The sequence below is a fragment of the Salvelinus fontinalis genome, chromosome 24 (assembly GCF_029448725.1).
Source record: "Salvelinus fontinalis isolate EN_2023a chromosome 24, ASM2944872v1, whole genome shotgun sequence".
Lineage (NCBI taxonomy): Eukaryota > Metazoa > Chordata > Actinopteri > Salmoniformes > Salmonidae > Salvelinus > Salvelinus fontinalis.
Genome location: NC_074688.1, coordinates 41,293,685 through 41,317,615, shown reverse-complemented (window position 1 = coordinate 41,317,615; position 23,931 = coordinate 41,293,685). Strand labels below are relative to the sequence as shown.

Sequence of the window (23,931 nt, the reverse complement as noted above, 5' to 3'; positions counted from 1 at the left end):
ACCCCCAAAACCAATTCTTCCTTTGGACGCCTCTCCTTCCAGTTCTCTGCTGCCAATGACTGGAACGAACTACAAAAATCTCTGAAACTGGAAACACCTATCTCCCTCACTAGCTTTAAGCACCAGCTGTCAGAGCAGCTCATAGATTACTGCACCTGTACATAACCCATCTACAATTTAGCCCAAACAACTACCTCTTTACCTACTGTATTTATTAATTTATTTATTTTGCTCCTTTGCACCCCATTATTTCTGTCTCTACTTTGCACTTTCTTCCAATGCAAACCAACCATTCCAGTGTTTTTTAGTTTTTATTTTACTTGCTGTGTTGTACTCACTTCGCCTCCATGGCCTTTTTATATTTTATTTATTTATACATATATCTGTTTGCCTTCACCTCCCTTATCTCACCTCACTTGCTCACATTGTATATAGACTTATTTTTTTTCACTGTATTATTGACTATATGTTTGTTTTTACTCCATGTGTAACTATGTGTTGTTGTATGTGTCGAACTGCTTTGCTTTATCTTGGCCAGGTCGCAATTGTAAATGAGAACGTGTTCTCAATTTGCCTACCTGGTTAAATAAAGGTTAAATAAATAAAATAAAATAAAAACACTACATGTACACTACTGTTCAAAAGTTTGGGGTCACTTAGAAATGTCCTTGTTTTTGAGAGAAAAGCACTTTTTCTGTCCATTAAAATAACATAAAATTGATCAGAAATACAGTGTAGACATTGTTAATGTTCTATATTATAATTGTAGCTGGAAACGGCAGATTTTTAAAGGAATATCTACATAGGCTGTAACGATCGTCTTTGGGAGAAAGAGAGGAGGACCAAACCGCAGCGTGGTAAGTGTTCATGATGATGTTTTTTAATTAAACTCAGAACACTAAACAAAAACAATAAATGATGGGAACAAACGAAACAGTACTGTGTGGCGACAAACACCCACAAACCAAAAGACAAAACAGGATACCTAAATATGGTTCCCAATCAGAGACAACGACTAACACCTGCCTCTGATTGAGAACCATATCAGGCCAAACACAGAAACAGACAAACTAGACATACAACATAGAATGCCCACTCAGATCACACCCTGACCAAACAAAACATATAAACATACAAAGCAAACTATGGTCAGGGCGTGACACTGGTTGATATAGGCGTACAGATGCCCATTATCAGCAACCATCACTCCTGTGTTCCAATGGCATGTCGCCTATGGGCACAAACCCACCGTCGTTGGACCAGACAGGACTGGCAAAAAGTGCTCTTCACTTTCTCTGACGAGTCGCGGTTTTGTCTCACCAGGGGTGATGGTCGGTTTCGCCTTTATCGTCGAAGGAATGAGCGTTACACCGAGGCCTGTACTCTGGAGCGGGATCGATTTGGACGTGGAAGGTCCGTCATGGTCTGGGGCGGTGTGTCACAGCATCATCGTACTGAGCTTGTTGTCATTGCATGCAATCTCAATGCTGTGCATTACAGGGAAGACATCCTCCTCCTTCATGTGGTAGCCCTCCTGCAGGCTCATCCTGACATGACCCTCCAGCATGACAATGCCACCAGCCATACTGCTCGTTCTCTGCGTGATTTCCTGCAAGACAGGACTGTCAGTGTTCTGCCATGGCCAGCGAACAGCCCGAATCTCAATCCCATTGAGCACGCCTGGAACCTGTTGGATCAGAGGGTGAGGGCTAGGGCCATTCCCCCCAGAAATGTCCGGGAACTTGCAGGTGCCTTGGTGGAAGAGTGGGGTAACATCTCACAGCAAGAACTGGCAAATCTGGTGCAGTCCATGAGGAGGAGATGCACTGCAGTACTTAATGCAGCTGGTGGCCACACCAGATACGGACTGTTATTTTTGATTTTGACCCCCCCCCATTGTTCAGGGACACGTTATTCCATTTCTGTTAGTCACGTGTCTGTGGAACTTGTTCAGTTTATGTCTCAGTTGTAGAATCTTGTTATGTTTATACAAACATTTACACATGTTAAGTTTGCTGAAAATAAATGCAGTTGACAGTGAGAGGACATTTCTTTTTTTTGCTGAGTTTATGACTTGGAAGGGCAGGTGTTTCTATTGTTTTGTACACTCAGTGTAGTTACCAGTGTCTATCATTAGGCGTGGTGATATATGACCTAGGCATGAGCCCACAGAACATGCCCACTGATGTGCAGGTGTCCCCTTGTGAATCCTTTTGATACAGTCAATCGTCATGCATTAAACTAATTAGTAAATGTCAACGCTAACATTTTAAATCATTTTAAATCAATCAATTTTAAATCATTTTAAATCAATCCAAGACATCGAACTCGTTGATAGGAGTTATGGCCATCAGATTAGTCTTGTGTAGCAGGTAGCAACGCTAGCTAGCAATGCACACACACACATACACACACACCCATGCACACACACACACACACATTGAAAACAATCCTTTCATTTTCTGTTGTAATGTGTGTATTATGTTCCTTGACCATGTCCCTAGTCATCTGATTTGTGTCCAGTCAGTTCCTGGCTCCTCACTAGAATGGGATGAAGGAGGATTGTACAGTGATGTCAGGAATCTACAGATTTTCCAGGAAGTAAATGTGCACTGGGGGGCCAAATGGAACTCCCAGTCAATTAAACTGAATGAATGAAAATGATTGGACCCATGTGTACTTCCTGGTTTCTATTTATGACATAACCTTTGTCCAATCCCTCTTCACTTCATTCTAGGTTCCTCTCACATTGCTGGCCCACAGTTGTTAGGACTCGCACTACTTCCTGTTTTCCAACTGTTTTCCAACGCGTGTTTATTATCCCATGTCTCTGTGGGATGTTTCTGTTTCCTGTTTCCTTAGCCAATCAGAGTGAGGGTTGACTGCAAATAGAACTCTATTCACAAAATGAGAATCACCTCCGCAGTGTGTGTTCCATTCATAGGATGGTCCCAGGAAGGAACCTAGGGATCGCTTCCAGATGACCCTGTAGATAACGACAGATATTCAGCATGCATGAAGACTGGCGGGCTCTCTTGTCTCTGTCTCTTTGTCTCCTCTGTCGTTCTCTCAGTCTGACACGCTATTTTGGTCTCCTTGTAATTAATTCAATCAAATTCGTTCACGTTTTATAGGCAGGAAGTACATGTGTTGATTTTACCAAAGCAGAACAGTTTTAAACTATTATACAGCAGATGAAAGGCAACATTTTTCTCTCTATTGTTCTCTACCCCCCCACCTCTCTCTCTCTCTCTCTCTCGGTCTTTCTCGGTCTCACTAAGTCCATATGTCCTTCAGATGATGTGCTTTGACATTTAAAATAAAATAATAACATGCTGGACTCAGTCATGCTGTAGGAATTTCACATAGTTTTGTCCCATAGAGTAAATCACATCCAGGTTTACCCCACTCATACTACTGTATTAACTCCAGCCTTTGACTGTGGGGACATCAGCCAATCCCTTTTACTGCGGGGACATCAGTCAATCCCTTTTACTATGGGGACATCAGCCAATCCCTTTTACTGTGGGGACATCAGCCAATCCTTTTTACTGTGGGGACATCAGCCAATCCCTTTTACTGTGGGGACATCAGCCAATCCCTTTTACTGTGGGGACATCAGCCAATCCCTTTTACTATGGGGACATCAGCCAATCCATTTTACTGTGGGGACATCAGTCAATCCTTTTTACTGTGGGGACATCAGCCAATCCCTTTTACTGTGGGGACATCAGTCAATCCCTTTTACTATGGGGACATCAGCCAATCCCTTTTACTGTGGGGACATCAGCCAATCCCTTTTACTGTGGGGACATCAGCCAATCCCTTTTACTGTGGGGACATCAGCCAATCCCTTTTACTGTGGGGACATCAGCCAATCCCTTTTACTGTGGGGACATCAGCCAATCCCAACTGACTTTGTTGAAAAAGGATTTAGCTACAAAGTAAACATAAAAGGCATTGTTCGTGTTCATGTAATGTCATAAGAGATGAAGCTACTAATAAAACTACTATTAGAAGACAGAAGACATTGTGCAGATGCATGAGATATTTAAAGATGGTTTAGATATGAAGGTAAATTTTTCTTGGGCAAATATTGAAGGATTCTGGTACACATTATGTGTATTTTTGCATTTATACATGTTACATTTTCTTCCTCAAGGATGAACGTCATGGAATGAATATTGACAACAAATGGTGAGACTTGAATCCGTTGCCACGTACACCATGTACCTAGACCCTGTCTGTCCGTGTCGTCCCCCTCTAGGTAACCACATGCTCCTACGCGTACTGCCGTCCGTCTACCCCAAACAGCCCCGTGCCATCCATCGTCACCTAGGCAACCTGACGGCCATGATGTCACAGCTCGATTCACCGGAGCAACAACACCTGCTGAGGCTGATCCGGATGGTCGCCGAGCAACAGCCACTGGTGTGTGTATGTGTGTGTGTTCACGTACCCGTGTGCCCGTCTATGAGCATGTGTGTGATGGACTGCGTTCAAAGAACACATTAGCCATGAGAAAGTCCATAATTCCTACATGTGGGAATGCTATGCTGCGCTCCAGAGAGCGTGGTCCAGCATGAGGATATTAAGGGGAGAGTAATGGGAGAGGGGAAAGTATGTATGCACATGCTAGATGGATGTTCTCATCCGCATTAATACAGAACAAGCTGAGTCATCAGAAACCCCGTGCTGAGGGGAATAATGGGATGTGTCTGGTGAAAAAGAGAGCTGTCACAAAGAAGCGAAAGACCACATTTAGAACACAGTAGGAATCACACACACACACACTCTCATAAACGTGCTCATTATGAGTGTGTAGAGATTACATCCGTCATCAGGGATGTCAAATATTTTGACATTTCCTGTCTCTCACACTCATGATGCAAGAGTCCCATCTGATGATCAGATTAATTTATCAGGGAAACTCTAATAAGTCATTCAGCTCATCTCCGGTTTGGAGGAAAGAGAGAGATGGGGGGGGAGACAGAGAGCGAGAGAGAGGGAAGGGAGAGAGAGACCACTGTGACTGACCCAGAATTAAGGAAAGCTTTGACTATGTACAGACTCAGTGAGCATAGCCTTGCTATTGAGAAAGGCCGCCTTAGCCTGTCTTCTCTTGAGAGCCAGGTCTGCCTATGTGCACACTGCCCACAAAATGAGGTGGAAACTGAGCTGCACTTCCTAACCTTCTGCCGGACCCACAAAGAATTCGAAAACAAATACAATTTTGATGAACTCCCATATCTACTGGGTGAAATACCACAGTGTTCCATCACAGCAGCAAGATTTGTGACCTGTTGCTACAAGAAAAGGGTAACGAGGGAAGAACAAACACTATTGTAAATACAACCTATGTTTATGTTTTTTTATTTTCCCTTTTGCACATCATATCAAATCAAACTTTATTTGTCACGTGTAGACCTTACCGTGAAATGCTTACTTACAAGCCCTTAACCTTTCACGAGCCTCGACCCCGGGTCCAGGAGCACCCCCCCCACATTGATTAGCATCGCTAGCATAGCGTCACAATTAAATAGTAGCATCTAAATATCATTAAATCACAAGTCCAGACACCTAATGAAAGATACAGATCCTGTGAATAAAGCCACCATTTCAGATTTTTAAAATGTGCATATTTCAGGTATAAATCATAGTTTGCCATTGCAGCCACCATCACAAATCTCACCAAAGCGACTAGAATTACTACAGAGAGCAACTTGTATTACCAATTTACTCGTCATAAAACATTTCTTAAAAATACACAGCACATAGCAATGGAAAGACACAGATCTTGTGAATTCAGACAACATTTCAGATTTTCTAGGTGTTTTACGGCGAAAACACAATAAATCGTTATATTAGCATACCACATATGCAAACGTTACCCGAGCACTGATTCAAGCCAAAGAGAGCGATATCGTTATCATCGCCAAAATATATAAATTTTTTCACTAACCTTCTCAGAATTCTTCAGATGACACTCCTGTAACATCATATTACAACATACATATAGAGTTTGTTCGAAAATGTGCATATTTAGCCACCAAAATCATGGTTAGACAATGACAAAAGTAGCACAGCTGGTCAGAAAATGTCGTGCACCATATTAGACAGTGATCTAGTCTTATACATAAATACTCATAAACTTGACTAAAAAATACAGGGTGGACAGCGATTGATAGACAATTTAATTCTTAATACAATCGCGGAATTACATTTTTTAAATTATCCTTACTTTTAAATACAGGTTGCGCCAAGCGAAGCTATAGCAAACAAAATGGCGGCATAAGCGTTTAACATTTTTCGACAGAAACACGATTTATCATCATAAATTGTTCTTACTATGAGCTGTTCTCCCATCTCCCATCTCCCATCAGAATGTTGGGTCTAATCTTCTTTTGGTCGAAAGATGTCCACTTGTCCGTCGAAATGCCCACTAACGTACGACCGGGACCCCGAAACGTGCCCGGAGCTTCAAAGTGTATTACAAAGCAATGCCTCAAAATCGCACTAAACGGATATAAATTGCTATAAAACGGTTTAAATTAACTACCTTATGATGTTTCTAACACCTATAACGAGTAAAAAGATGACCGACGCTATATTACTGGCTAAACCAAGGCTTGGAAAAAGGCCAGTCAGATATCCTTCTTGCGTTGAGCGCAGAGTCCAAAGGAACGCTACTTCCGGTATTTGGTGATTTATAGAGCCCATGATTGCGCAATCGACTCCATTCAAATTGTCACCACTTCCTGACATCTAGAGGAAGGCGTGGGCAGTGTTTGTATCCTCATAGGATTAACAGTGGCTTTAAAACTGATCTGGAACCAGAGGCCAAGAGTTCTGAAAACTCACTCACTGGGAGGAAAAGTGCTGTAGAATGAGTTCTGTTCCACTCAGAGACATAATTCAAACGGCTATAGAAACTAGAGAGTGTTTTCTATCCAATAATAACAATAATATGCATATTGTACGAGCAAGAATTGAGTACTAGGCAGTTTAATCTGTAGAGCAAATTATGCTAATGCAAAACAGCACCCCATATAGTTGCAAGAAGTTAACCAACAATGCAATTGAAGAAAGAGTTAAGAAAATATTTACCAAATAAACTAAAGTAAAAAAAAAAGATAAAACATAAGACAAAGACAAAGATAAGACACAATAAAATAACAATAACGAGGCTTTATACAGGAGGTACCAGTACCGAATCAATGTGCGGGGGTACAGGTTAGTCGAGGTAATTTGTACATGGAGGTAGGGTTGAAGGGACTATGAATCAATGTGCGGGGGTACAGGTTAGTCGAGGTAATTTGTACATGGAGGTAGGGGTGAAGTGACTGCACATCGTTAGAACAATGTATAGACATAATATGACATTTGAAATGTCCCTATTATTTTGGAACTTGTGTGAGTGTAAATTGAATTGAGAGAGACAGAGACAGTGAGAGAGACAAAGAAAGAGAGTGAGAGAGACAGAGAAAGAGAGTGAGAGAAACAGAGAGAAAGAGAGTGAGAGACGGAGAGAGAGAGATAAAGAGAGAGGGGAGAGAGAGAGAAACAGAGAGACAGCGAGAGGGGAGAGAGCGAGACAGAGAGGGGGGAGAGAAAAAGAGAGGCAGAGAGAGAGAAAGGGGTAGTAAGAGATAGAAAATGTGAAAGAAAGACCACAAGAAACAAAAAAGTGAGATAAAATCAACAACAATGACAACAACGTTAAGACCAAGAACAAGCACATGCTATGGTGGGAGGGAGACAAGAGGCCTGGTCTGGTCTGGTCTGGTCTGTCTAGGACAGATAATGAGGCAAAGGGGATTTAGTTTAGCCAGTAAGTCCCACAGCAAGGCTACAGAATTCAGCACCCCATAGATCACGCGTCTGACCCGCTGACCCATTACAGGGAAAGACATCACATTTCTCCCTGATTGACTGACCAGCACAGCCAGGGGTCAGCCAGGGCGACAGAGGTTGTGTAAGGTTCATAACTCTAACACGTCAACTTACTGACGGGTGTGTGTGTGTATGCGTGTGTGTGTGTGTGTGTCTCCGTGTCTTTAATCGTCTGTCTCCATGTCTTTGATCGTCTGTCTCCATGTCTTTGATCGTCTGTCTCCATGTCATTGATCGTCTGTCTCCATGTATTTGATCGTCTGTCTCCATGTCTTTGATCGCCTGTCTCCATGTCTTTGATCGTCTGTCTCCATGTATTTGATCGTCTGTCTCCATGGGAATGTATGTCATTGATCGTCTGTTTCCATGGGAGCATATGTCTTTGATCTTCTGTCTCCATGGGAACGTATGTCATTGATTGTCTGTCTCCATGGGAACATATGTCATTGATCATCTGTCTCCATGGGAATGTATGTCTTTGATGGTCTGTCTCCATGGGAACGTATGTCTTTGATCGTCTGTCTCCATGGGAACGTATGTCTTTGATCGTCTGTCTCCATGGGAACGTATGTCTTTGATCGTCTGTCTCCATGGGAACGTATGTCTTTGATTGTCTGTCTCCATGGGAATGTAGACAGACGGCACAACAGTAGTAGGCTTGATTACCAACAGTGACGGGACAGCTTACAGGGAGGAGGTGAGGTCTTTGGGAATGTGGTGCCAGGAATGTAACCTCTCACTCAACGCTAAAAAAAAGGAGATGATCGTGGACTTCAGGAAACAGCAGAGGGAGCACACTGCTATCCACATCGACGGGACCACAGTGGAGAAGGTGAAAAGTTTCAAGTTCCTCGGCGTACACATCACTGACAAACTGAAATTGTCCACCCACACAGACAGTGTGGCGAAGAAGGCGCAACAGCGCCTATTCAACCACTGGAGGTTGAATAAATTTGGCTTGGCACCTAAAATCCTCACAAAATTTGACAGATTTTATGTTCTCCCTTTCTTTTCCATTCCTTTCAGATTCCTACATTCTTCTGTGTTCCTCCCAGACCTCAGATCCCTACTTCTGTGTTCCTCCCAGATCCGTTCTTTCTTCTGTGTTCCTCCCAGACCTCAGATCCGTTCTTTCTTCTGTGTTCCTCCCTCTCTCTCTCTCTCTCTCTTTCTCTCTCTCTTTCTCTCTCTCTCTTTCTCTCTCTCTCTTTCTCGCTCTCTCTCTTTCTCGCTCTCTCTCTCTTTCTTTCTCTCACTCTCTCTCTCAAATTCAAGCTGCTTTATTGGCATGAAAAACATTGTGTCAATATTGCCAAAGCAACAATGTATACAATGTACATTGTAATAAAATTATAATCAATAACAAATAATATAAAATGGTAGTAAATAATTATACAAAATGAAATACAAAAATAATAACAATAAAATGGTAACAGTCAATAGTAGAATGTAATAAATATAAAAATCGAAATATGGAAAATGAAACTATAAATATCTTATAACTAAATAATGGTCATCTTCACCATTACATTAGTACTACAACTACCATCATCATTACTACTACTACTACCACCATTACATCAGTACTACAACTACCATCATCATTACTACTACTACTACCATTACATCAGTACTACAACTACCATCATCATTACCACTACTACTACCACCATTACATCATTACTACTACTACCATCATCATTACTACTACTACTACCATTACATCAGTACTACTACTACCATCATCATTACTACTACTACTACCATTACATCAGTACTACAACTACTACCATCGTTACCACTACTACCATTACATCAGTACTACAACTACTATCATCATTACCACTACTATGGATGTCATAAGGTGAATGCACCAATTTGTAAGTCGCTCTGGATAAGAGCGTCTGCTAAATGACTTAAATGTAATGTAAATGTACTACCACCATTACATCAGTGCTACAACTACTATCATCGTTACCACTACTACTACTACCATTACATCAGTACTACAACTACTATCATCATCATTACCACTACTACCATTACATCAGTACTACAACTACTATCATCATCATTACCACTACTACTACTATCACCACCATCATTAAACTGTTATCATTACCATTATCACCCATACCACTACTATTTGGAATGATAAACAACAATAATAATAGTAATAACAATAACAGTAATAATAAGTAAGTTACTACTTACTACGCAGATGTTATTATTCAGTGTCCCTCAGGCTATGGCAGGCAAATATATATTTGGCTGCAAGAAGAGCCATTGCTCCTTCGCCCATATGAGTATTTTTAGTTTTTCCTCTGGGTTTAATAAGTTACAATTTGGAATAAATGTAGTAATTACAGTGAATAATGAATGTCTTTGTGAGGAATATTTATCACAGTAAAGGAGAAAGTGCATCTCTGTTTCTACCTCCCCTGTTGTGCAGTGACCACATACACACTCCTCTTTGGGTAGCCATGTATTTTTATGTCTGCCAGTTTCTATTGCCAATCGGTGGTCACTCAGCCTGCACTTGGTAAGGATCTGTCTCTCCTTCGTATCTCTGACAGAGTAGAGATAATCAGCCAATTCATATTCTCTGTTTAGGGTCAGATAGCAATTTAGTCGGCTTTGGGATTTTGTTTCGTCCTTTGATTTGTTTATGATTTTGTTTATTGGAATTCTTTCTTTTGAAGCAGTGCTGGTGTCAGCTTGGTTGGTGAGGTCCAACACCAGCTGACTGAGAGGGCTCGTTTCTGGGCTCAGCTCTTGTGTTTGAAGTGCTTTAAATTGCAGACTTGAATTTAGATTTGAATGATCTTTTCTGTATTTTCATTACTACTGGAAAGCGGCCCAATTCTGCCCTACATACATTAGTTGGTGTCTTTCTCTGGACTTGTAGAATTTTCCAACAGAATTATGCATGTAGGGCTTCAATTGGATGTTTGTCCCACATATTAAAGTCCAGTTTATTGAGTGGCCCCCAAACCTCACTTCCGTACAGAGCTATTGGTAGGATTACACTGTCAAATATTTTGGTCCAAATTCTAATTGGGATGTTGATATTGAAGAATATCATTTTTATTGCATACAATGCTCTGCGGGCTTTTTCTTTGAGTGCATTCACTGTCATATTAAAGTTTCCTGATGCAGATATGGTCAGACCAAGGTAGGTGTAATTTTTTGTGTGTTCAATTATGGTGTTGTTCAGGGTGAATTTATATTTGTGTTTCTGACATCTGTTTTTTTTGGGGGGGGGGGGGGGAATCATGATTTTCGTTTTTTGGAAATTTACTGCCAGGGCCCGAATATGGCAATATTGCTCTAGAATATTAATGTTCTGTTGAAGACCTTCTTTGGTTGGTGATAGAAGTACCAAGTCATCAGCATATAGCAGGTATTTCACCTCTGTGTCAAATAGTGTGAGTCCTGGGGCTGGAGAATGGTCCAACATGTCTGCAAATTCATTGATATACAGTGAATGTTGAAAAGAAAAAGATTTGGACTCAAACTGCAGCCTTGTCTCACACTTCGACATTGTGAAAATAATTATGTTCTTTGGTTTTGGATTTTTATTGCATACTTGTTTTCTGTGTACATACATTTTATTAAGTCATACACCTTACCACCAAGCCCACTTAGTAGAATTTTGTCTCTCTCTCTGCTCTCTCTCTCTTTCTCTCTCTCTCTCTGCTCTCTCTCTCTCCTCATCTCGACTCTGCTTTCTCTCTCTCTCTCTCTCTCTCTCTCTCTCTCTCTCTCCTCATCTCTGCTCTCTCTCTCCTAATCTAAACTCTGCTCTCTCTCTCTCTCTTAATCTCAACTCTGCTCTCTTTCTCTCCCCTAATCTCAACTATGCGCTCTCTCTCTCCTAAACTCAACTCTGCTCTCTCTCTCTCTCTCTCTCTCTCTCTCCCAAACTCAACTCTGCTCTATCTCTCTCTCTCTCTCTCTCTATCTCACTCTCTCTCTCTCTCTCTCTCCCAAACTCAACTCTGCTCTCTCTCTCTCTCTCTCTCTCTCTCTCTCTCTCTCTCTCTCTCTCTCTCTCTCTCTCTCTCCTAAACTCAACTCAACTCTGCTCTCTCTCTCTCTCTCTCTCTCTCTTTCTTCATCTAAACTCTGCTTTCTCTTTCTCTCTTAATTTCAACTCTGTTCTCTCTCTCTCTCTCTCTCTCTCTCTCTCTCTCTCTCTCTCTCTCTCTCTCTCTCTCTCTCTCTCTCTCTCTCTCTCTGTGTCCCTCTCTCTCTCTGCTCTCTCCCTCCCTCTCTCTCTCTCTCTCTCTCTCTCTGTCTCTCCTAATCTCAGCTCTACTACCATTCTACCAACACTTCTCTTTCTCATCTTCCTCCTCTTTTACTGTATGTATATGGTTCCTAATGTTGTGAGATTCTCTTTCTTTTCAGAACAACTGGTTCTGCGAGATTAGGATCAGGCCTTGCAATTGTAACAGTAAGCAACTGTAACAAAATGTATGACTGCAGAGTAGCCGTTATTATGTTGCATGGATTGCTAAGGCATAAGAATATGAAAGTATAAATTCTTATTTTAAATGTGTGTAGTTATTTACCTGTCTATTAATCTTATGTATTATGCCATTTTATGTAGTTCTGTCCTTCAGCTATTATGTCATGTTTGGTGTGGACAAGAGGAAGAGTAGCTGCAGCTTTGGCTGTAGCTAATGGGGATCCTAATAAAATACTGAATACTCTCATAACGCCTTCTAGCCTCTTTTCCATCCTTCAACCCAATGCTGATCACTGGTTTTATCCTCTCCCCCCTTTCGCTCCCCCTCCAGGTTCTGAGCCCCCTGGTGCCCTCCCTGGTTGGTTACCTAGGTGATGCCTCTCTGAACGAGACCCTACTGGGTGCATTGGTGGACGTGTCACAGGCTAGCCCCGCCTCCATGGCCCCCTTCCTGCCTGCGCTGAGGGTTGTGGGTCAGCAGTACCCAGTCCTGCTGGGACACGTGGTCAAAATACACAGAGCTGTGGGCTTGACCAGTGAGGTGAGGAGACATCAACATCCACCTTTCTTCTACTCTTACTTCTCTCTCTCTCATTCCCCCTCTCATTTCTCTCTCATGTCTCTCTCTCCTCTTCTCTCTCATTCCCCCTCTCATGTATCTGTCATTTCTCTCTCTCCTCCTCTTCTCTCTCATTCCCCCTCTCATTTATCTCTCATTTCTCTCTCTCCTCCTCTTCTCTCTCATTCCCCCTCTCATTTATCTCATTTCTCTCTCTCCTCTTCTCTCTCATTCCCCCTCTCATTTATCTCTCATTTCTCTCGCTCCTCCTCTTCTCTCTCATTCCCCCTCTCATCTCTCAATCCCCCTCTCATTTATCTCTCATTTCTCTCTCTCATCCTCTTCTCTCTCATTCCCCCTCTCATTTATCTGTCATTTCTCTCTCTCCTCCTCTTCTCTCTCATTCCCCCTCTCATTTATCTGTCATTTCTCTCTCCTCCTCTTCTCTCTCATTCCCCCTCTCATTTATCTCTCATTTCTCTCTCTCCTCCTCTCATCTCTCAATCCCCCTCTCATTTATCTCTCATTTCTCTCTCTCCTCCTCTTCTCTCTCATTCCCCCTCTCATTTATCTCTCATTTCTCTCTCCTCCTCTTCTCTCTCATTCCCCCTCTCATTTATCTCTCATTTCTCTCTCTCCTCCTCTCATCTCTCATTCCCCCTCTCATTTATCTGTCATTTCTCTCTCCTCCTCTCATCTCTCATTCCCCCTCTCATTTATCTCTCATTTCTCTCTCTCCTCCTCTTCTCTCTCATTCCCCCTTTCCCACTGTCATTGTCAGTTTCCTCTCTTCTTCTATCTCTCCATCAGTGCAGCAGTGTTGACACAGACGCCGGAACTCACTGTGCCAGAATCACTTAGTCAGACTGGCTAGGTCTGTCCATACACACACACACACACACACACACACACACACACACACACACACACACACACACACACACACACACACACACACACACACACACACACTTATTATAAACCGTCAGTCACCTGCCAGAAATAATCAATCAAAACACAGGGACACAGTGAAACTGATCCTTACATTCCTCATTCCCAATCATCATTAGCCTGAGCTTTCATATTAACCTAATCTTACTCATATAAGGTTTAGGGTGACATTGACAATAAACACTCAGTTTACAGGTCCATATCTGCCGCTCAGTTAACAGGTCCATATCTGCCACTAAGTTAACAGGTCCATATCTGCCACTCAGTTAACAGGTCCATATCTGCCACTCAGTTAACAGGCCCATATCTGCAACTCAGTTAACAGTCCCATATCTGCAGCTCAGTTAACAGGCCCATATCTGCCACTCAGTTAACAGGTCCATATCTGCCACTCAGTTAACAGGCCCATATCTGCCACTCAGTTAACAGGCCCATATCTGCAACTCAGTTAACAGTCTCATAGCTGCAGGTCAGTTAACAGGCCCATATCTGCAGCTCAGTTAACAGGCCCATATCTGCAGCTCAGTTAACAGGCCCATATCTGCCACTCAGTTAACAGGCCCATATCTGCAACTCAGTTAACAGTCTCATAGCTGCAGCTCAGTTAACAGGCCCATAGCTGCAACTCAGTTAACAGGCCCATAGCTGCCACTCAGTTAACAGGCCCATATCTGCCACTCAGTTAACAGGCCCATAGCTGCCTGTATAGTTACGCTTGGAACCACAGCATCGAATCTGTCACAGCATTTTATTTAGCTTATTAATCACGGTATGTTCTGGTATCACACCATCTCATGTGGGGGTCAACTCTAACACGCGTAGGTAACATGTTTAGGTAACACGCTTATTTAACACGCTTAGGTAACACGCTAAGCCCGCTATATGCCTGTGTGTGTAAGCACTACATGCTTTTCCAGCCCTGCATGTGGTTTCATTCAGTGGAAGTGTTTGTTCAGGTGAACATTGTCTTGGGGCCTTCTGGAGGAACCCTGAGAGGAGATGATTAATGAATGAGGCCTTCTGAAGGCCCAGGCTTAACCATAACCCCAACCATAACCCTAGCCATAACCCTAGCCATAACTATAACCCTAACCATAACCCTAGCCATAAACATAACCCTAGCCATAACCCCAACCTAACCCTAACCATAACCCCAACCCCAACCATAACCCCAACCATAACCCCAACCATAACCCTAACCATAACCCTAGCCATAACCCCAACCATAACCCTAGCCATAACCCTAACCATAACCCTAACCATAACCATAACCCTAGCCATAACCATAACCCTAGCCATAACCATAACTATAACCATAACCATAACCCTAGCCATAACCCTAGCCATAGCCATAACCCTAACCCTAGCCATAACCATAACCATAACCATAACCATAACCATAACCCCAACCATAACTATAACCATAACCCTAGCCATAACCTAGCCATAACCCTAGCCATAACCTAGCCATAACCTTAACCATAACCCTAGCCATAACCCGAACTATAACCATAACCATAACCATAACCCCAACCATAACCTAGCCATAACCATAACCCTAGCCATAACCATAACCCTAGCCATAACCCTAACCCCAAATATAACCATAACCCTAGCCATAACCATAACCCTAACCCCAACCATAACACCAACCATAACCATAACCTAGCCATAACCATAACCCTAGCCATAACCATAACCCTAGCCATAACCCTAGCCATAACCATAGCCCTAGCCATAACCATAACTATAACCCTAGCCATAACCCTAACCATAACCATAACTATAACCATAACCCTAGCCATAACCATAACCCTATCCATAACCCTAGCCATAACCATAACCCTACCCATAACCCTAGCCATAACCATAACCCTAACCATAACTATAACCATAACCCTAACCCTAGCCATAACCCTAGCCATAACCCTAACCATAACCATAACTATAACCATAACCCTACCCATAACCCTAGCCATAACCATAACCCTAACCCTAGCCATAACCCTAGCCATAACCCTAGCCATAACCCTAGCCATAACCCTAACCCTAGCCATAACCCTAGCCATAACCCTAACCCTAGCCATAACCCTAGCCATAACCCTAACCCTAGCCATAACCCTAGCCATAACCAAAACCCTAGCCATAACCCTAGCCATAACCATAACCCTAGCCATAACCCTAGCCATAACCATAACCCTAACCATAACCCTAGCCATAACCCTAGCCATAACCATAACCCTAGCCATAACCATAACCCTAGCCATAACCCTAGCCATAACCATAACCCTAGCCATAACCCTAGCCATAACCATAACCATAACCCTAGCCATAACGTTAACACTAGGTAACACTTTGGGGCCCTTAAGGTGCTGGAACAGGAGCATGTTCTAGGTAGCTCCGGCTCAATTTAACCACTGGTCAATAGTGAGTCACACTTCACCTCTCCACCGTCATAACTGAGTTCTGGTACAAAATGGCCTCACCCAGGTGGAGGTGGGTGTTACACATGTTGAAACATACCTGTTCTGGAGTTTTCCGCTGAGGTCATCCAGTCCATTCCTCTCAACGATAAATCCTGAGTGATTGATGGAGAGAGAGACATGTTACCTAGTGATTAAAAGACTCCCAACACCTTGTGAAGAGGAGAGAGAGAAATACCTAGTGATTAAATGACTCCCAACACCTTGTGAAGAGGAGAGAGAGAGATACCTAGTGATTAAGTGACTCCCAACACCTAGTGAAGAGGAGAGAGAGAAATATCTAGTGATTAAGTGACTCCCAACACCTTGTGAAGAGGAGAGAGAGAGAAATACCTAGTGATTAAATGACTCCCAACACCTTGTGAAGAGGAGAGAGAGAGATACCTAGTGATTAAATGACTCCCATCACCTTGTGAAGAGGAGAGAGAAATACCTAGTGATTAAATGACTCCCAAGACCTTGTGAAGAGGAGAGAGAAATACCTAGTGATTAAATGACTCCCAAGACCTTGTGAAGCGGTGTGAGGTATGTTGTAGCCCTCTGCATCCTTTTGGAATGACTCTCCTGGATTTACAAGACACTTGAGGGGGAAAAGCTTTGAACCACATCTAGTTAGCTACCCCTCACACCCTGACCTGGTGCCAACTCCTGTAACCCCCCTCTCTCCAGCCTCCTCTCTCTCTCCTTCCCTCCCTCAACAAACTCTCTCCAGCCTCCTCTCTCTCTCCTTCCCTCCCTCAACAAACTCTCTCCAGCCTCCTCTCTCTCCTTCCTTCCCTCCCTCCCTCCCTCCCTCCCTCCCTCCCTCCCTCCCTCCCTCCCTCCCTCCCTCCCTCAACAAACTCTCTCCATCCATCCATCCATCCACCCTCCCTCCCTCCCTCAACAAACTAGCTCTTGTGTTTCATTATTCATTGGCATGTTTCCCTAGAAGTTATGAAAAAGCAAAACCCCACGGTGACAGGATAAATGTGGATTCGCAGCAGTATTCTGCTCATTCCGGGAGACAGACACACACACACACACACACACACACACACACACACACACACACACATACACACACGTACACACACACATGCAAACACACACACACACACACTTCCCATGAGAGGCGGAACGATTTGGCCCGTCAGCTCCAATCACTCCTCTGTTATTGTTCTGACAATATTCCAAACCGATCCGCTCCAGCAGTAGCTTGTGTGTGTGTCCTAGGTGCGTGTGTGTGTGGTGTGGGTGTGTGTTAAATGTTTCGTGTAACGTGAAACGTGTAATGCTCCAGTTAGGAGCTAGAGAGGGTTTAAATAAAGCAACCTGTTTTACTTCCTTCTTTTCTTTGTCTCCCTGCCTCCTGATTGGACCAGCACACTGATTCCTCTGCTCCCTCTGCAGATGAGATCTGGAACAAAATGTCCTCCTCTCTCTTAATGTAACAAGCCCCCCGGTCCTGCTAAAGGCCCAGAAGTGTGTGTGTGTGTGTGTGTGTGTGTGTGTGTGTGTGTGTGTGTGTGTGTGTGTGTGTGTGTGTGTGTGTGTGTGTGTGTGTGTGTGTGTGTGTGTGTGTGTGTGTGTGTGTGTGTGTGTGTGTGTGTGTGTGTGCCTGCTGAATCCGACACTGAATCTGATATTCCGCTCTCCTATCTTCTCCAAGTGAATCTCAGGAAAACTGGGCATTCCTCTGAATCTCCTATTCTCTCTAAAATGGCCGCCAGGATGTGTGACCATTGGCATGTAGCCTCTAGCCAGGGGTAGAGATGATTACAGGGTTTTGGGGATGGTTATACTGTTTCAAGGTGAGGCAGATTGACAGTGATTGGGGGACTAGGGAGTCAGTGTAATGGAATGTAATGGTGTGTGTCCTCTCTCTTCCTCTCCCCGCTCTCCCTCTCTCTCTCCCTCTCTCCCTCCCCTCTCTCTTCCTCTCACTCTCTCTCTCCCTGTCTCTCCCCTCTCTCTTCCTCTCTCTCCCTCTCTCTCTCCCTCTCTCTCCCCTCTCTCTCCCCTCTCTTCCTCTCTCTCCCTCTCTCTTCTCTCTCCCTCTCTCTTCTCTCTCCCTCTCTCTTCCTCTCTCTCTTCCTCTCTCCCCTCTCTCCCCCTCTCTCCCCTCTCCCTCTCTCTTCCTCTCTCTCTACCTCTCTCCCCTCTCTCCCCCTCTCTCCTCTCTCTTCCTCTCTCTCCCTCTCTCTTCCCCTCTCTCCCCCTCTCTCCCCTCTCTCTCCCCTCTCTCCCCCTCACCCCCTCTCTTCCCCTCTCTCTCCCCCTCTATCACCCTCTCTCCCTTTCTCTCCCCTCTCTCCCCTCTCTCCCCCCCCTATCACCCTCTCTCTCTCTCTCTCCCCCTCTCTCTCCCTTTCTCTCCCCCCTCCCTCCCCCCTCTCTCTCCCAGTGTCAGGCCCGTAGCTCCCTTTGCTCCCGAGTGGCACAGCGGTCTAAGGCACTGCATCTCAGTGCAAGAGGCGTCACTACAGTCCCTGGTTCGTATCCAGGCTGTATCACATCTGGCCGTGATTTGGGTTTGGCCAGGGTAGGCCGTCATTGTAAATAATAATTTATTCTTAACTGATTTGCCTAATTAAATAAAGGTTCAATAAAACATGTGAGTGTGTTAACAGGAGTGGGGAACATGGTGCTCCCCTGTCATCAACCAGTAGGTCTTAGTGGAGACGTTTCCCAGAATCACAGCTTGTTTTCCACTTGGTAACAGAGTGTGGAAAGACAGGGCACTTTGCTTTGGTTGGCAGTTGACAGTTTAAAGGAACGATTGCATAAAACTACCAAAAACAAAATAATTTCTTGGTAGCCGCCGTATTTTAGTGGTGTCTGTGCATATGTGTGTGTGTGTTTGTGTGTGTATGTATGTGATTGTGCGTGTGTGTGCGTTTACGTGTGTGTGTGTTTGAGAAAGTGAGAGGGGAGCCCCCATATCGCATGGCTCACACACAGTCATGATATATATATTTTTCTTCCCCTCTCTCCCCTCCCTGCCCCCTCTCTCCCCTCTCTCTCCCTCTCTCCCCCTCTCTCTCCCCTCTCTCCCCCTCCCTGCCCCCTCTCTCCCTCTCCCTGCCCCCTCTCTCCCCTCTCTCTCCCTCTCTCCCCCTCTCTCTCCCTCTCTCCCCTCCCTACCCCCTCTCTCCCCTCTCTCTCCCTCTCTCCCCCTCTCTCTCCCCTCTCTCCCCCTCCCTGCCCCCTCTCTCCCTATCTCCCCCTCTCTCTCCTCTCCTCTCCCCCTCTCTCTCCCTCTCTCCCCCTCTCTCTCCCCTCTCTCCTCCTCCCTGCCCCCTCTCTCCCCTCTCTCTCCCTCTCTCCCCGCCCCCTCTCTCCCCTCTCTCTCCCTCTCTCCCCTCTCTCCCCCTCCCTGCCCCCTCTCTCCCCCTCCCTGCCCCCTCTCTCCCCCAGCATCAGGCCCGTAGCTCCCTGGTGTACCTAGTGTCTCTGCTGGGCAGTATGGATCACAGCTTTCACCACAGTCTGCTGCTGGAGATCAGGGCCCTGACTGACAGATACAGCTCCATCCTGGGAGGCTGTGCCAAAGACATCTACAGGATGAGTAACAGCTTCAGCTCCATAGCCAGACTACTGGGGAGAAGACTGGAGACAGACACCACTATCAACTGCAGGTAAGGTATGCACGCACGCACGCACGCACGCACGCACTCACTCACTCACTCACTCACTCACTCACTCACTCACTCACTCACTCACTTCTTTTGCCAGACTATAATTTTATTTTGTGGACAGGGCCCACAAAACACTGCACTGTACACAAACTCAGCCGACCCCATGGGAGCATGTCCGTAGGGAAATGCGTCATCGAATGGAATGTGTGGCACTGCAACAATTCACCCCTTTTAGGATCCGTAAAACATTGATTTGAATCTAATTCTGTTTCAATATAATTCTGAACCCACATGGACCATTTGTTTTATTACCACCATGTACGTTTTACTACAGAGGCATAACCTCTGTTTGTAACCATTAAAGCGACCCTATCGCTTTCTCTGCCCAGCCTAACAATGTCAAAACAAATCACAAATCTCATGTTATTCTTTGCAATTACAATTGTGTGAATCAAAAACTTCAGAAAAAATGTACTCGTTAAAAATAAGGATGTGTTTTACTGATGTTGTGTGTGTGTGTGTGTGTGTGTGTGTGTGTGTGTGTGTGTGTGTGTGTGTGTGTGTGTGTGTGTGTGTGTGTGTGTGTGTGTGTGTGTGTGTGTGTGTGTGTGTGTGTGTGTGTGTGTGTGTGTGTGTGTGTGTGTGTGTGTGGGCACATTTGTCTATATGATTGTGTTACTGTTGACTGTGCATCAGGTGGCTGGGTTCTGGGAATGGTACCACACACTGCCTGGTCCAGGAACATTATGTATCAGTGGCTTCCAGAGGCTTTGCTTGGGGTCTCTCTGGAAAATAAAGACTGGGAGAAATGTGGGAGGGTTTATTAGAAAAAGAACAGAGGAGATGAGGAGGGAGGCAAACAAAGGGCATTTGAAAGTGTTCAATCGGCGGACGAGTGGAGTGGTTGACATGGTAGGAGAGAGTGGCCTCTCCCCTGTTCTCTCGCTCTCCTTCTCTCTCTCTCTCTCTCTCTCTCTCTGTGTGTGTGTGCACGTGCGCGTGTGTGTGAAATATATCCAGAGGTGAGCTGGTCTGCCCAGTTCTCTCAGGTCCGATCTGTCTCTTTCCTCATGTACAGCATTCCAGCCCAGCACCAGTCCTATCCGGTCTAGTGTGTGTGACACAGAGAGAGAGAGAGATAGGGAGAGAAAACACTGGCTAAGACATTTCCTACTTTACACCTCTTCCCCTCTGTATGTTTCAGGGTTGTTACTTTAAACCTCTTCCCCTCTCTGTATGTTTCAGGGTTGTTACTTTACACCTCTTCCCCTCTCTGTATGTTTCAGGGTTGTTACTTTAAACCTCTTCCCCTCTCTGTATGTTTCAGGGTTGTTACTTTAAACCTCTTCCCCTCTCTGTATGTTTCAGGGTTGTTACTTTAAACCTCTTCCCCTCTCTGTATGTTTCAGGGTTGTTACTTTAAACCTCTTCCCCTCTCTGTATGTTTCAGGGTTGTTACTTTAAACCTCTTCTCCTCTCTGTATGTTTCAGGGTTGTTACTTTAAACCTCTTCCCCTCTCTGTATGTTTCAGGGTTGGTACCTTAAACCTCTTCCCCTCTCTGTATGTTTCAGGGTTGTTACTTTAAACCTCTTCTCCTCTCTGTATGTTTCAGGGTTGTTACTTTAAACCTCTTCCCCTCTCTGTATGTTTCAGGGTTGTTACTTTAAACCTCTTCCCCTCTCTGTATGTTTCAGGGTTGTTACTTTAAACCTCTTCCCCTCTCTCTGTATGTTTCAGGGTTGTTACTTTAAACCTCTTCCCCTCTTTGTATGTTTCAGGGTTGTTACATTACACCTCTTCCCCTCTCTGTATGTTTCAGGATTGTTACTTTAAACCTCTTCCCCTCTCTGTATGTTTCAGGGTTGTTACTTTAAACCTCTTCCCCTCTCTGTATGTTTCAGGGTTGAGGAGGAATCAGAAGGCCCTCCCTCCCCTTCCTCAGAGGCCAGTGTGTGTGGAGGTGCAGGGGGGTTGGAGGCCAGTGTGTGTTTGGGTGCAGGGGTGTGTGGAAGGGGGTCAGAGCAGCGACTGCAGGTGAAGATCCAGGCGTTTGAGGAGAAGATGGGGGATGAGGGGGGAGAGGGGGAGACAGACGGCGGGTCAACTACACACCAACGCAGATACAGCATGGGACAAGCCGCTAGAGAGGAATACAGAGAGATGAGATTTAACAGGTGAGTCTATGACAACACCATATCTATGAGATGTAACAGGTGAGTCTATAACACCATATCTATGAGATGTAACAGGTGAGTCTATAACACCATATCTATGTGATGTAACAGGTGAGTCTATAACAACATCATATCTATGTGATGTAACAGGTGAGTCTATAACAACACCATATCTATGTGATGTAACAGGTGAGTCTATAACAACATCATATCTATGAGATGTAACAGGTGAGTCTATAACAACACCATATCTATGTGATGTAACAGGTGAGTCTATAACACCATATCTATGAGATGTAACAGGTGAGTCTATAACACCATATCTATGTGATGTAACAGGTGAGTCTATAACACCATATCTATGAGATGTAACAGGTGAGTCTATAACACCATATCTATGTGATGTAACAGGTGAGTCTATAACACCATATCTATGAGATGTAACAGGTGAGTCTATAACAACACCATATCTATGAGATGTAACAGGTGAGTCTATAACACCATATATATGAGATGTAACAGGTGAGTCTATAACACCATATCTATGAGATGTAACAGGTGAGTCTATAACACCATATCTATGAGATGTAACAGGTGAGTCTATAACAACACCATATCTATGTGATGTAACAGGTGAGTCTATAACACCATATCTATGAGATGTAACAGGTGAGTCTATAACACCATATCTATGAGATGTAACAGGTGAGTCTATAACACCATATCTATGAGATGTAACAGGTGAGTCTATAACACCATATCTATGAGATGTAACAGGTGAGTCTATAACACCATATATATGAGATGTAACAGGTGAGTCTATAACACCATATCTATGAGATGTAACAGGTGAGTCTATAACACTATATCTATGTGATGTAACAGGTGAGTCTATAACAACACCATATCTATGTCAGCACACATGACTTTACTGAAACCATACAACCAGAAGTATTGAAGGATATCAGTGCAAAAGTTATTAACATTTTGAAACAAAATGGATACATCAACAACAGTACAGGAAAAGTAAAGAACTTATTTCTGTAGTACTCTTTTACTTTCTCCCATATAACACTTGATTCAAGTGTTTTACAGGTTAACACCACTTCTAAATGTCTTGTATAAAGCTGTTACAATATATTATCACCTTATGAATATGTTATTATTCCATAACTGAGGTAGACGTCTGTGTGTGTCTTCCTCAGGTCAAAGAGTCTGGCTCTGCACGCCGTGAGGTCACGGTCCATCAACTCTGAGAGTGGTCAGGATGGAGAAGGGGTGGAGCTAACGTCTGATGCATTTCTCTCAGTGTCCCCACCCAATCAGCAAACGGAAAACTTAGACACCTCTCCCACTGAGAGGGAACTAACCAATGCGGGTTCCCTGTCTCCCGCCACCCCTCCGGCCACGCCCCGTGAGGAACAGAGGGATGGACAGGGAGAGGGGGAAGGAAGGAGAGGAGTGAAGAGGGACACTGGGAAAGAGGACAAGCTGTACAGCCACCTGAGGGACAACATGGAGAAGATCAAAGAGTTCTGTTCTGTGATGGTCCAACAGATCCCCATACCAGAACACTGTGTCATAGAAGGTACACTGCTATTACCAGCTCATCATACCTGATTTAAGACCAAATCCTTCCGTGTTGGGCACTCATAACTTAAATAGTCAGGGAAGTCAGTAAAAAGCATTAGAGTGAGGTGGAGGTAACTGCCAAAATAAAGGAAACACCAACATAAACGTCTATTTGAACAAACCTGGTAAATGTAATCGGTGGT

General features: G+C 44.1%; 1 protein-coding gene across 2 annotated transcripts in view; it reads left to right on the top strand.

Annotated features, from left to right (window-relative positions):
* Positions 1-23,931, top strand: part of LOC129822446 (ventricular zone-expressed PH domain-containing protein-like) — a 182,505-nt gene that overhangs the window by 60,025 nt on the left and 98,549 nt on the right. For both annotated transcript variants that reach the window (XR_008754488.1, XM_055880730.1), the window contains exons 5-9: positions 4,268-4,431; positions 12,699-12,908; positions 19,760-19,980; positions 21,884-22,156; positions 23,362-23,744. Coding sequence is in view for 1 of the 2 variants with exons in the window: in XM_055880730.1 (XP_055736705.1) it covers positions 4,268-4,431; positions 12,699-12,908; positions 19,760-19,980; positions 21,884-22,156; positions 23,362-23,744 (1,251 nt within the window). In the remaining variant the exon portion in view is untranslated. The remainder of the gene's footprint in view (positions 1-4,267; positions 4,432-12,698; positions 12,909-19,759; positions 19,981-21,883; positions 22,157-23,361; positions 23,745-23,931) is intronic.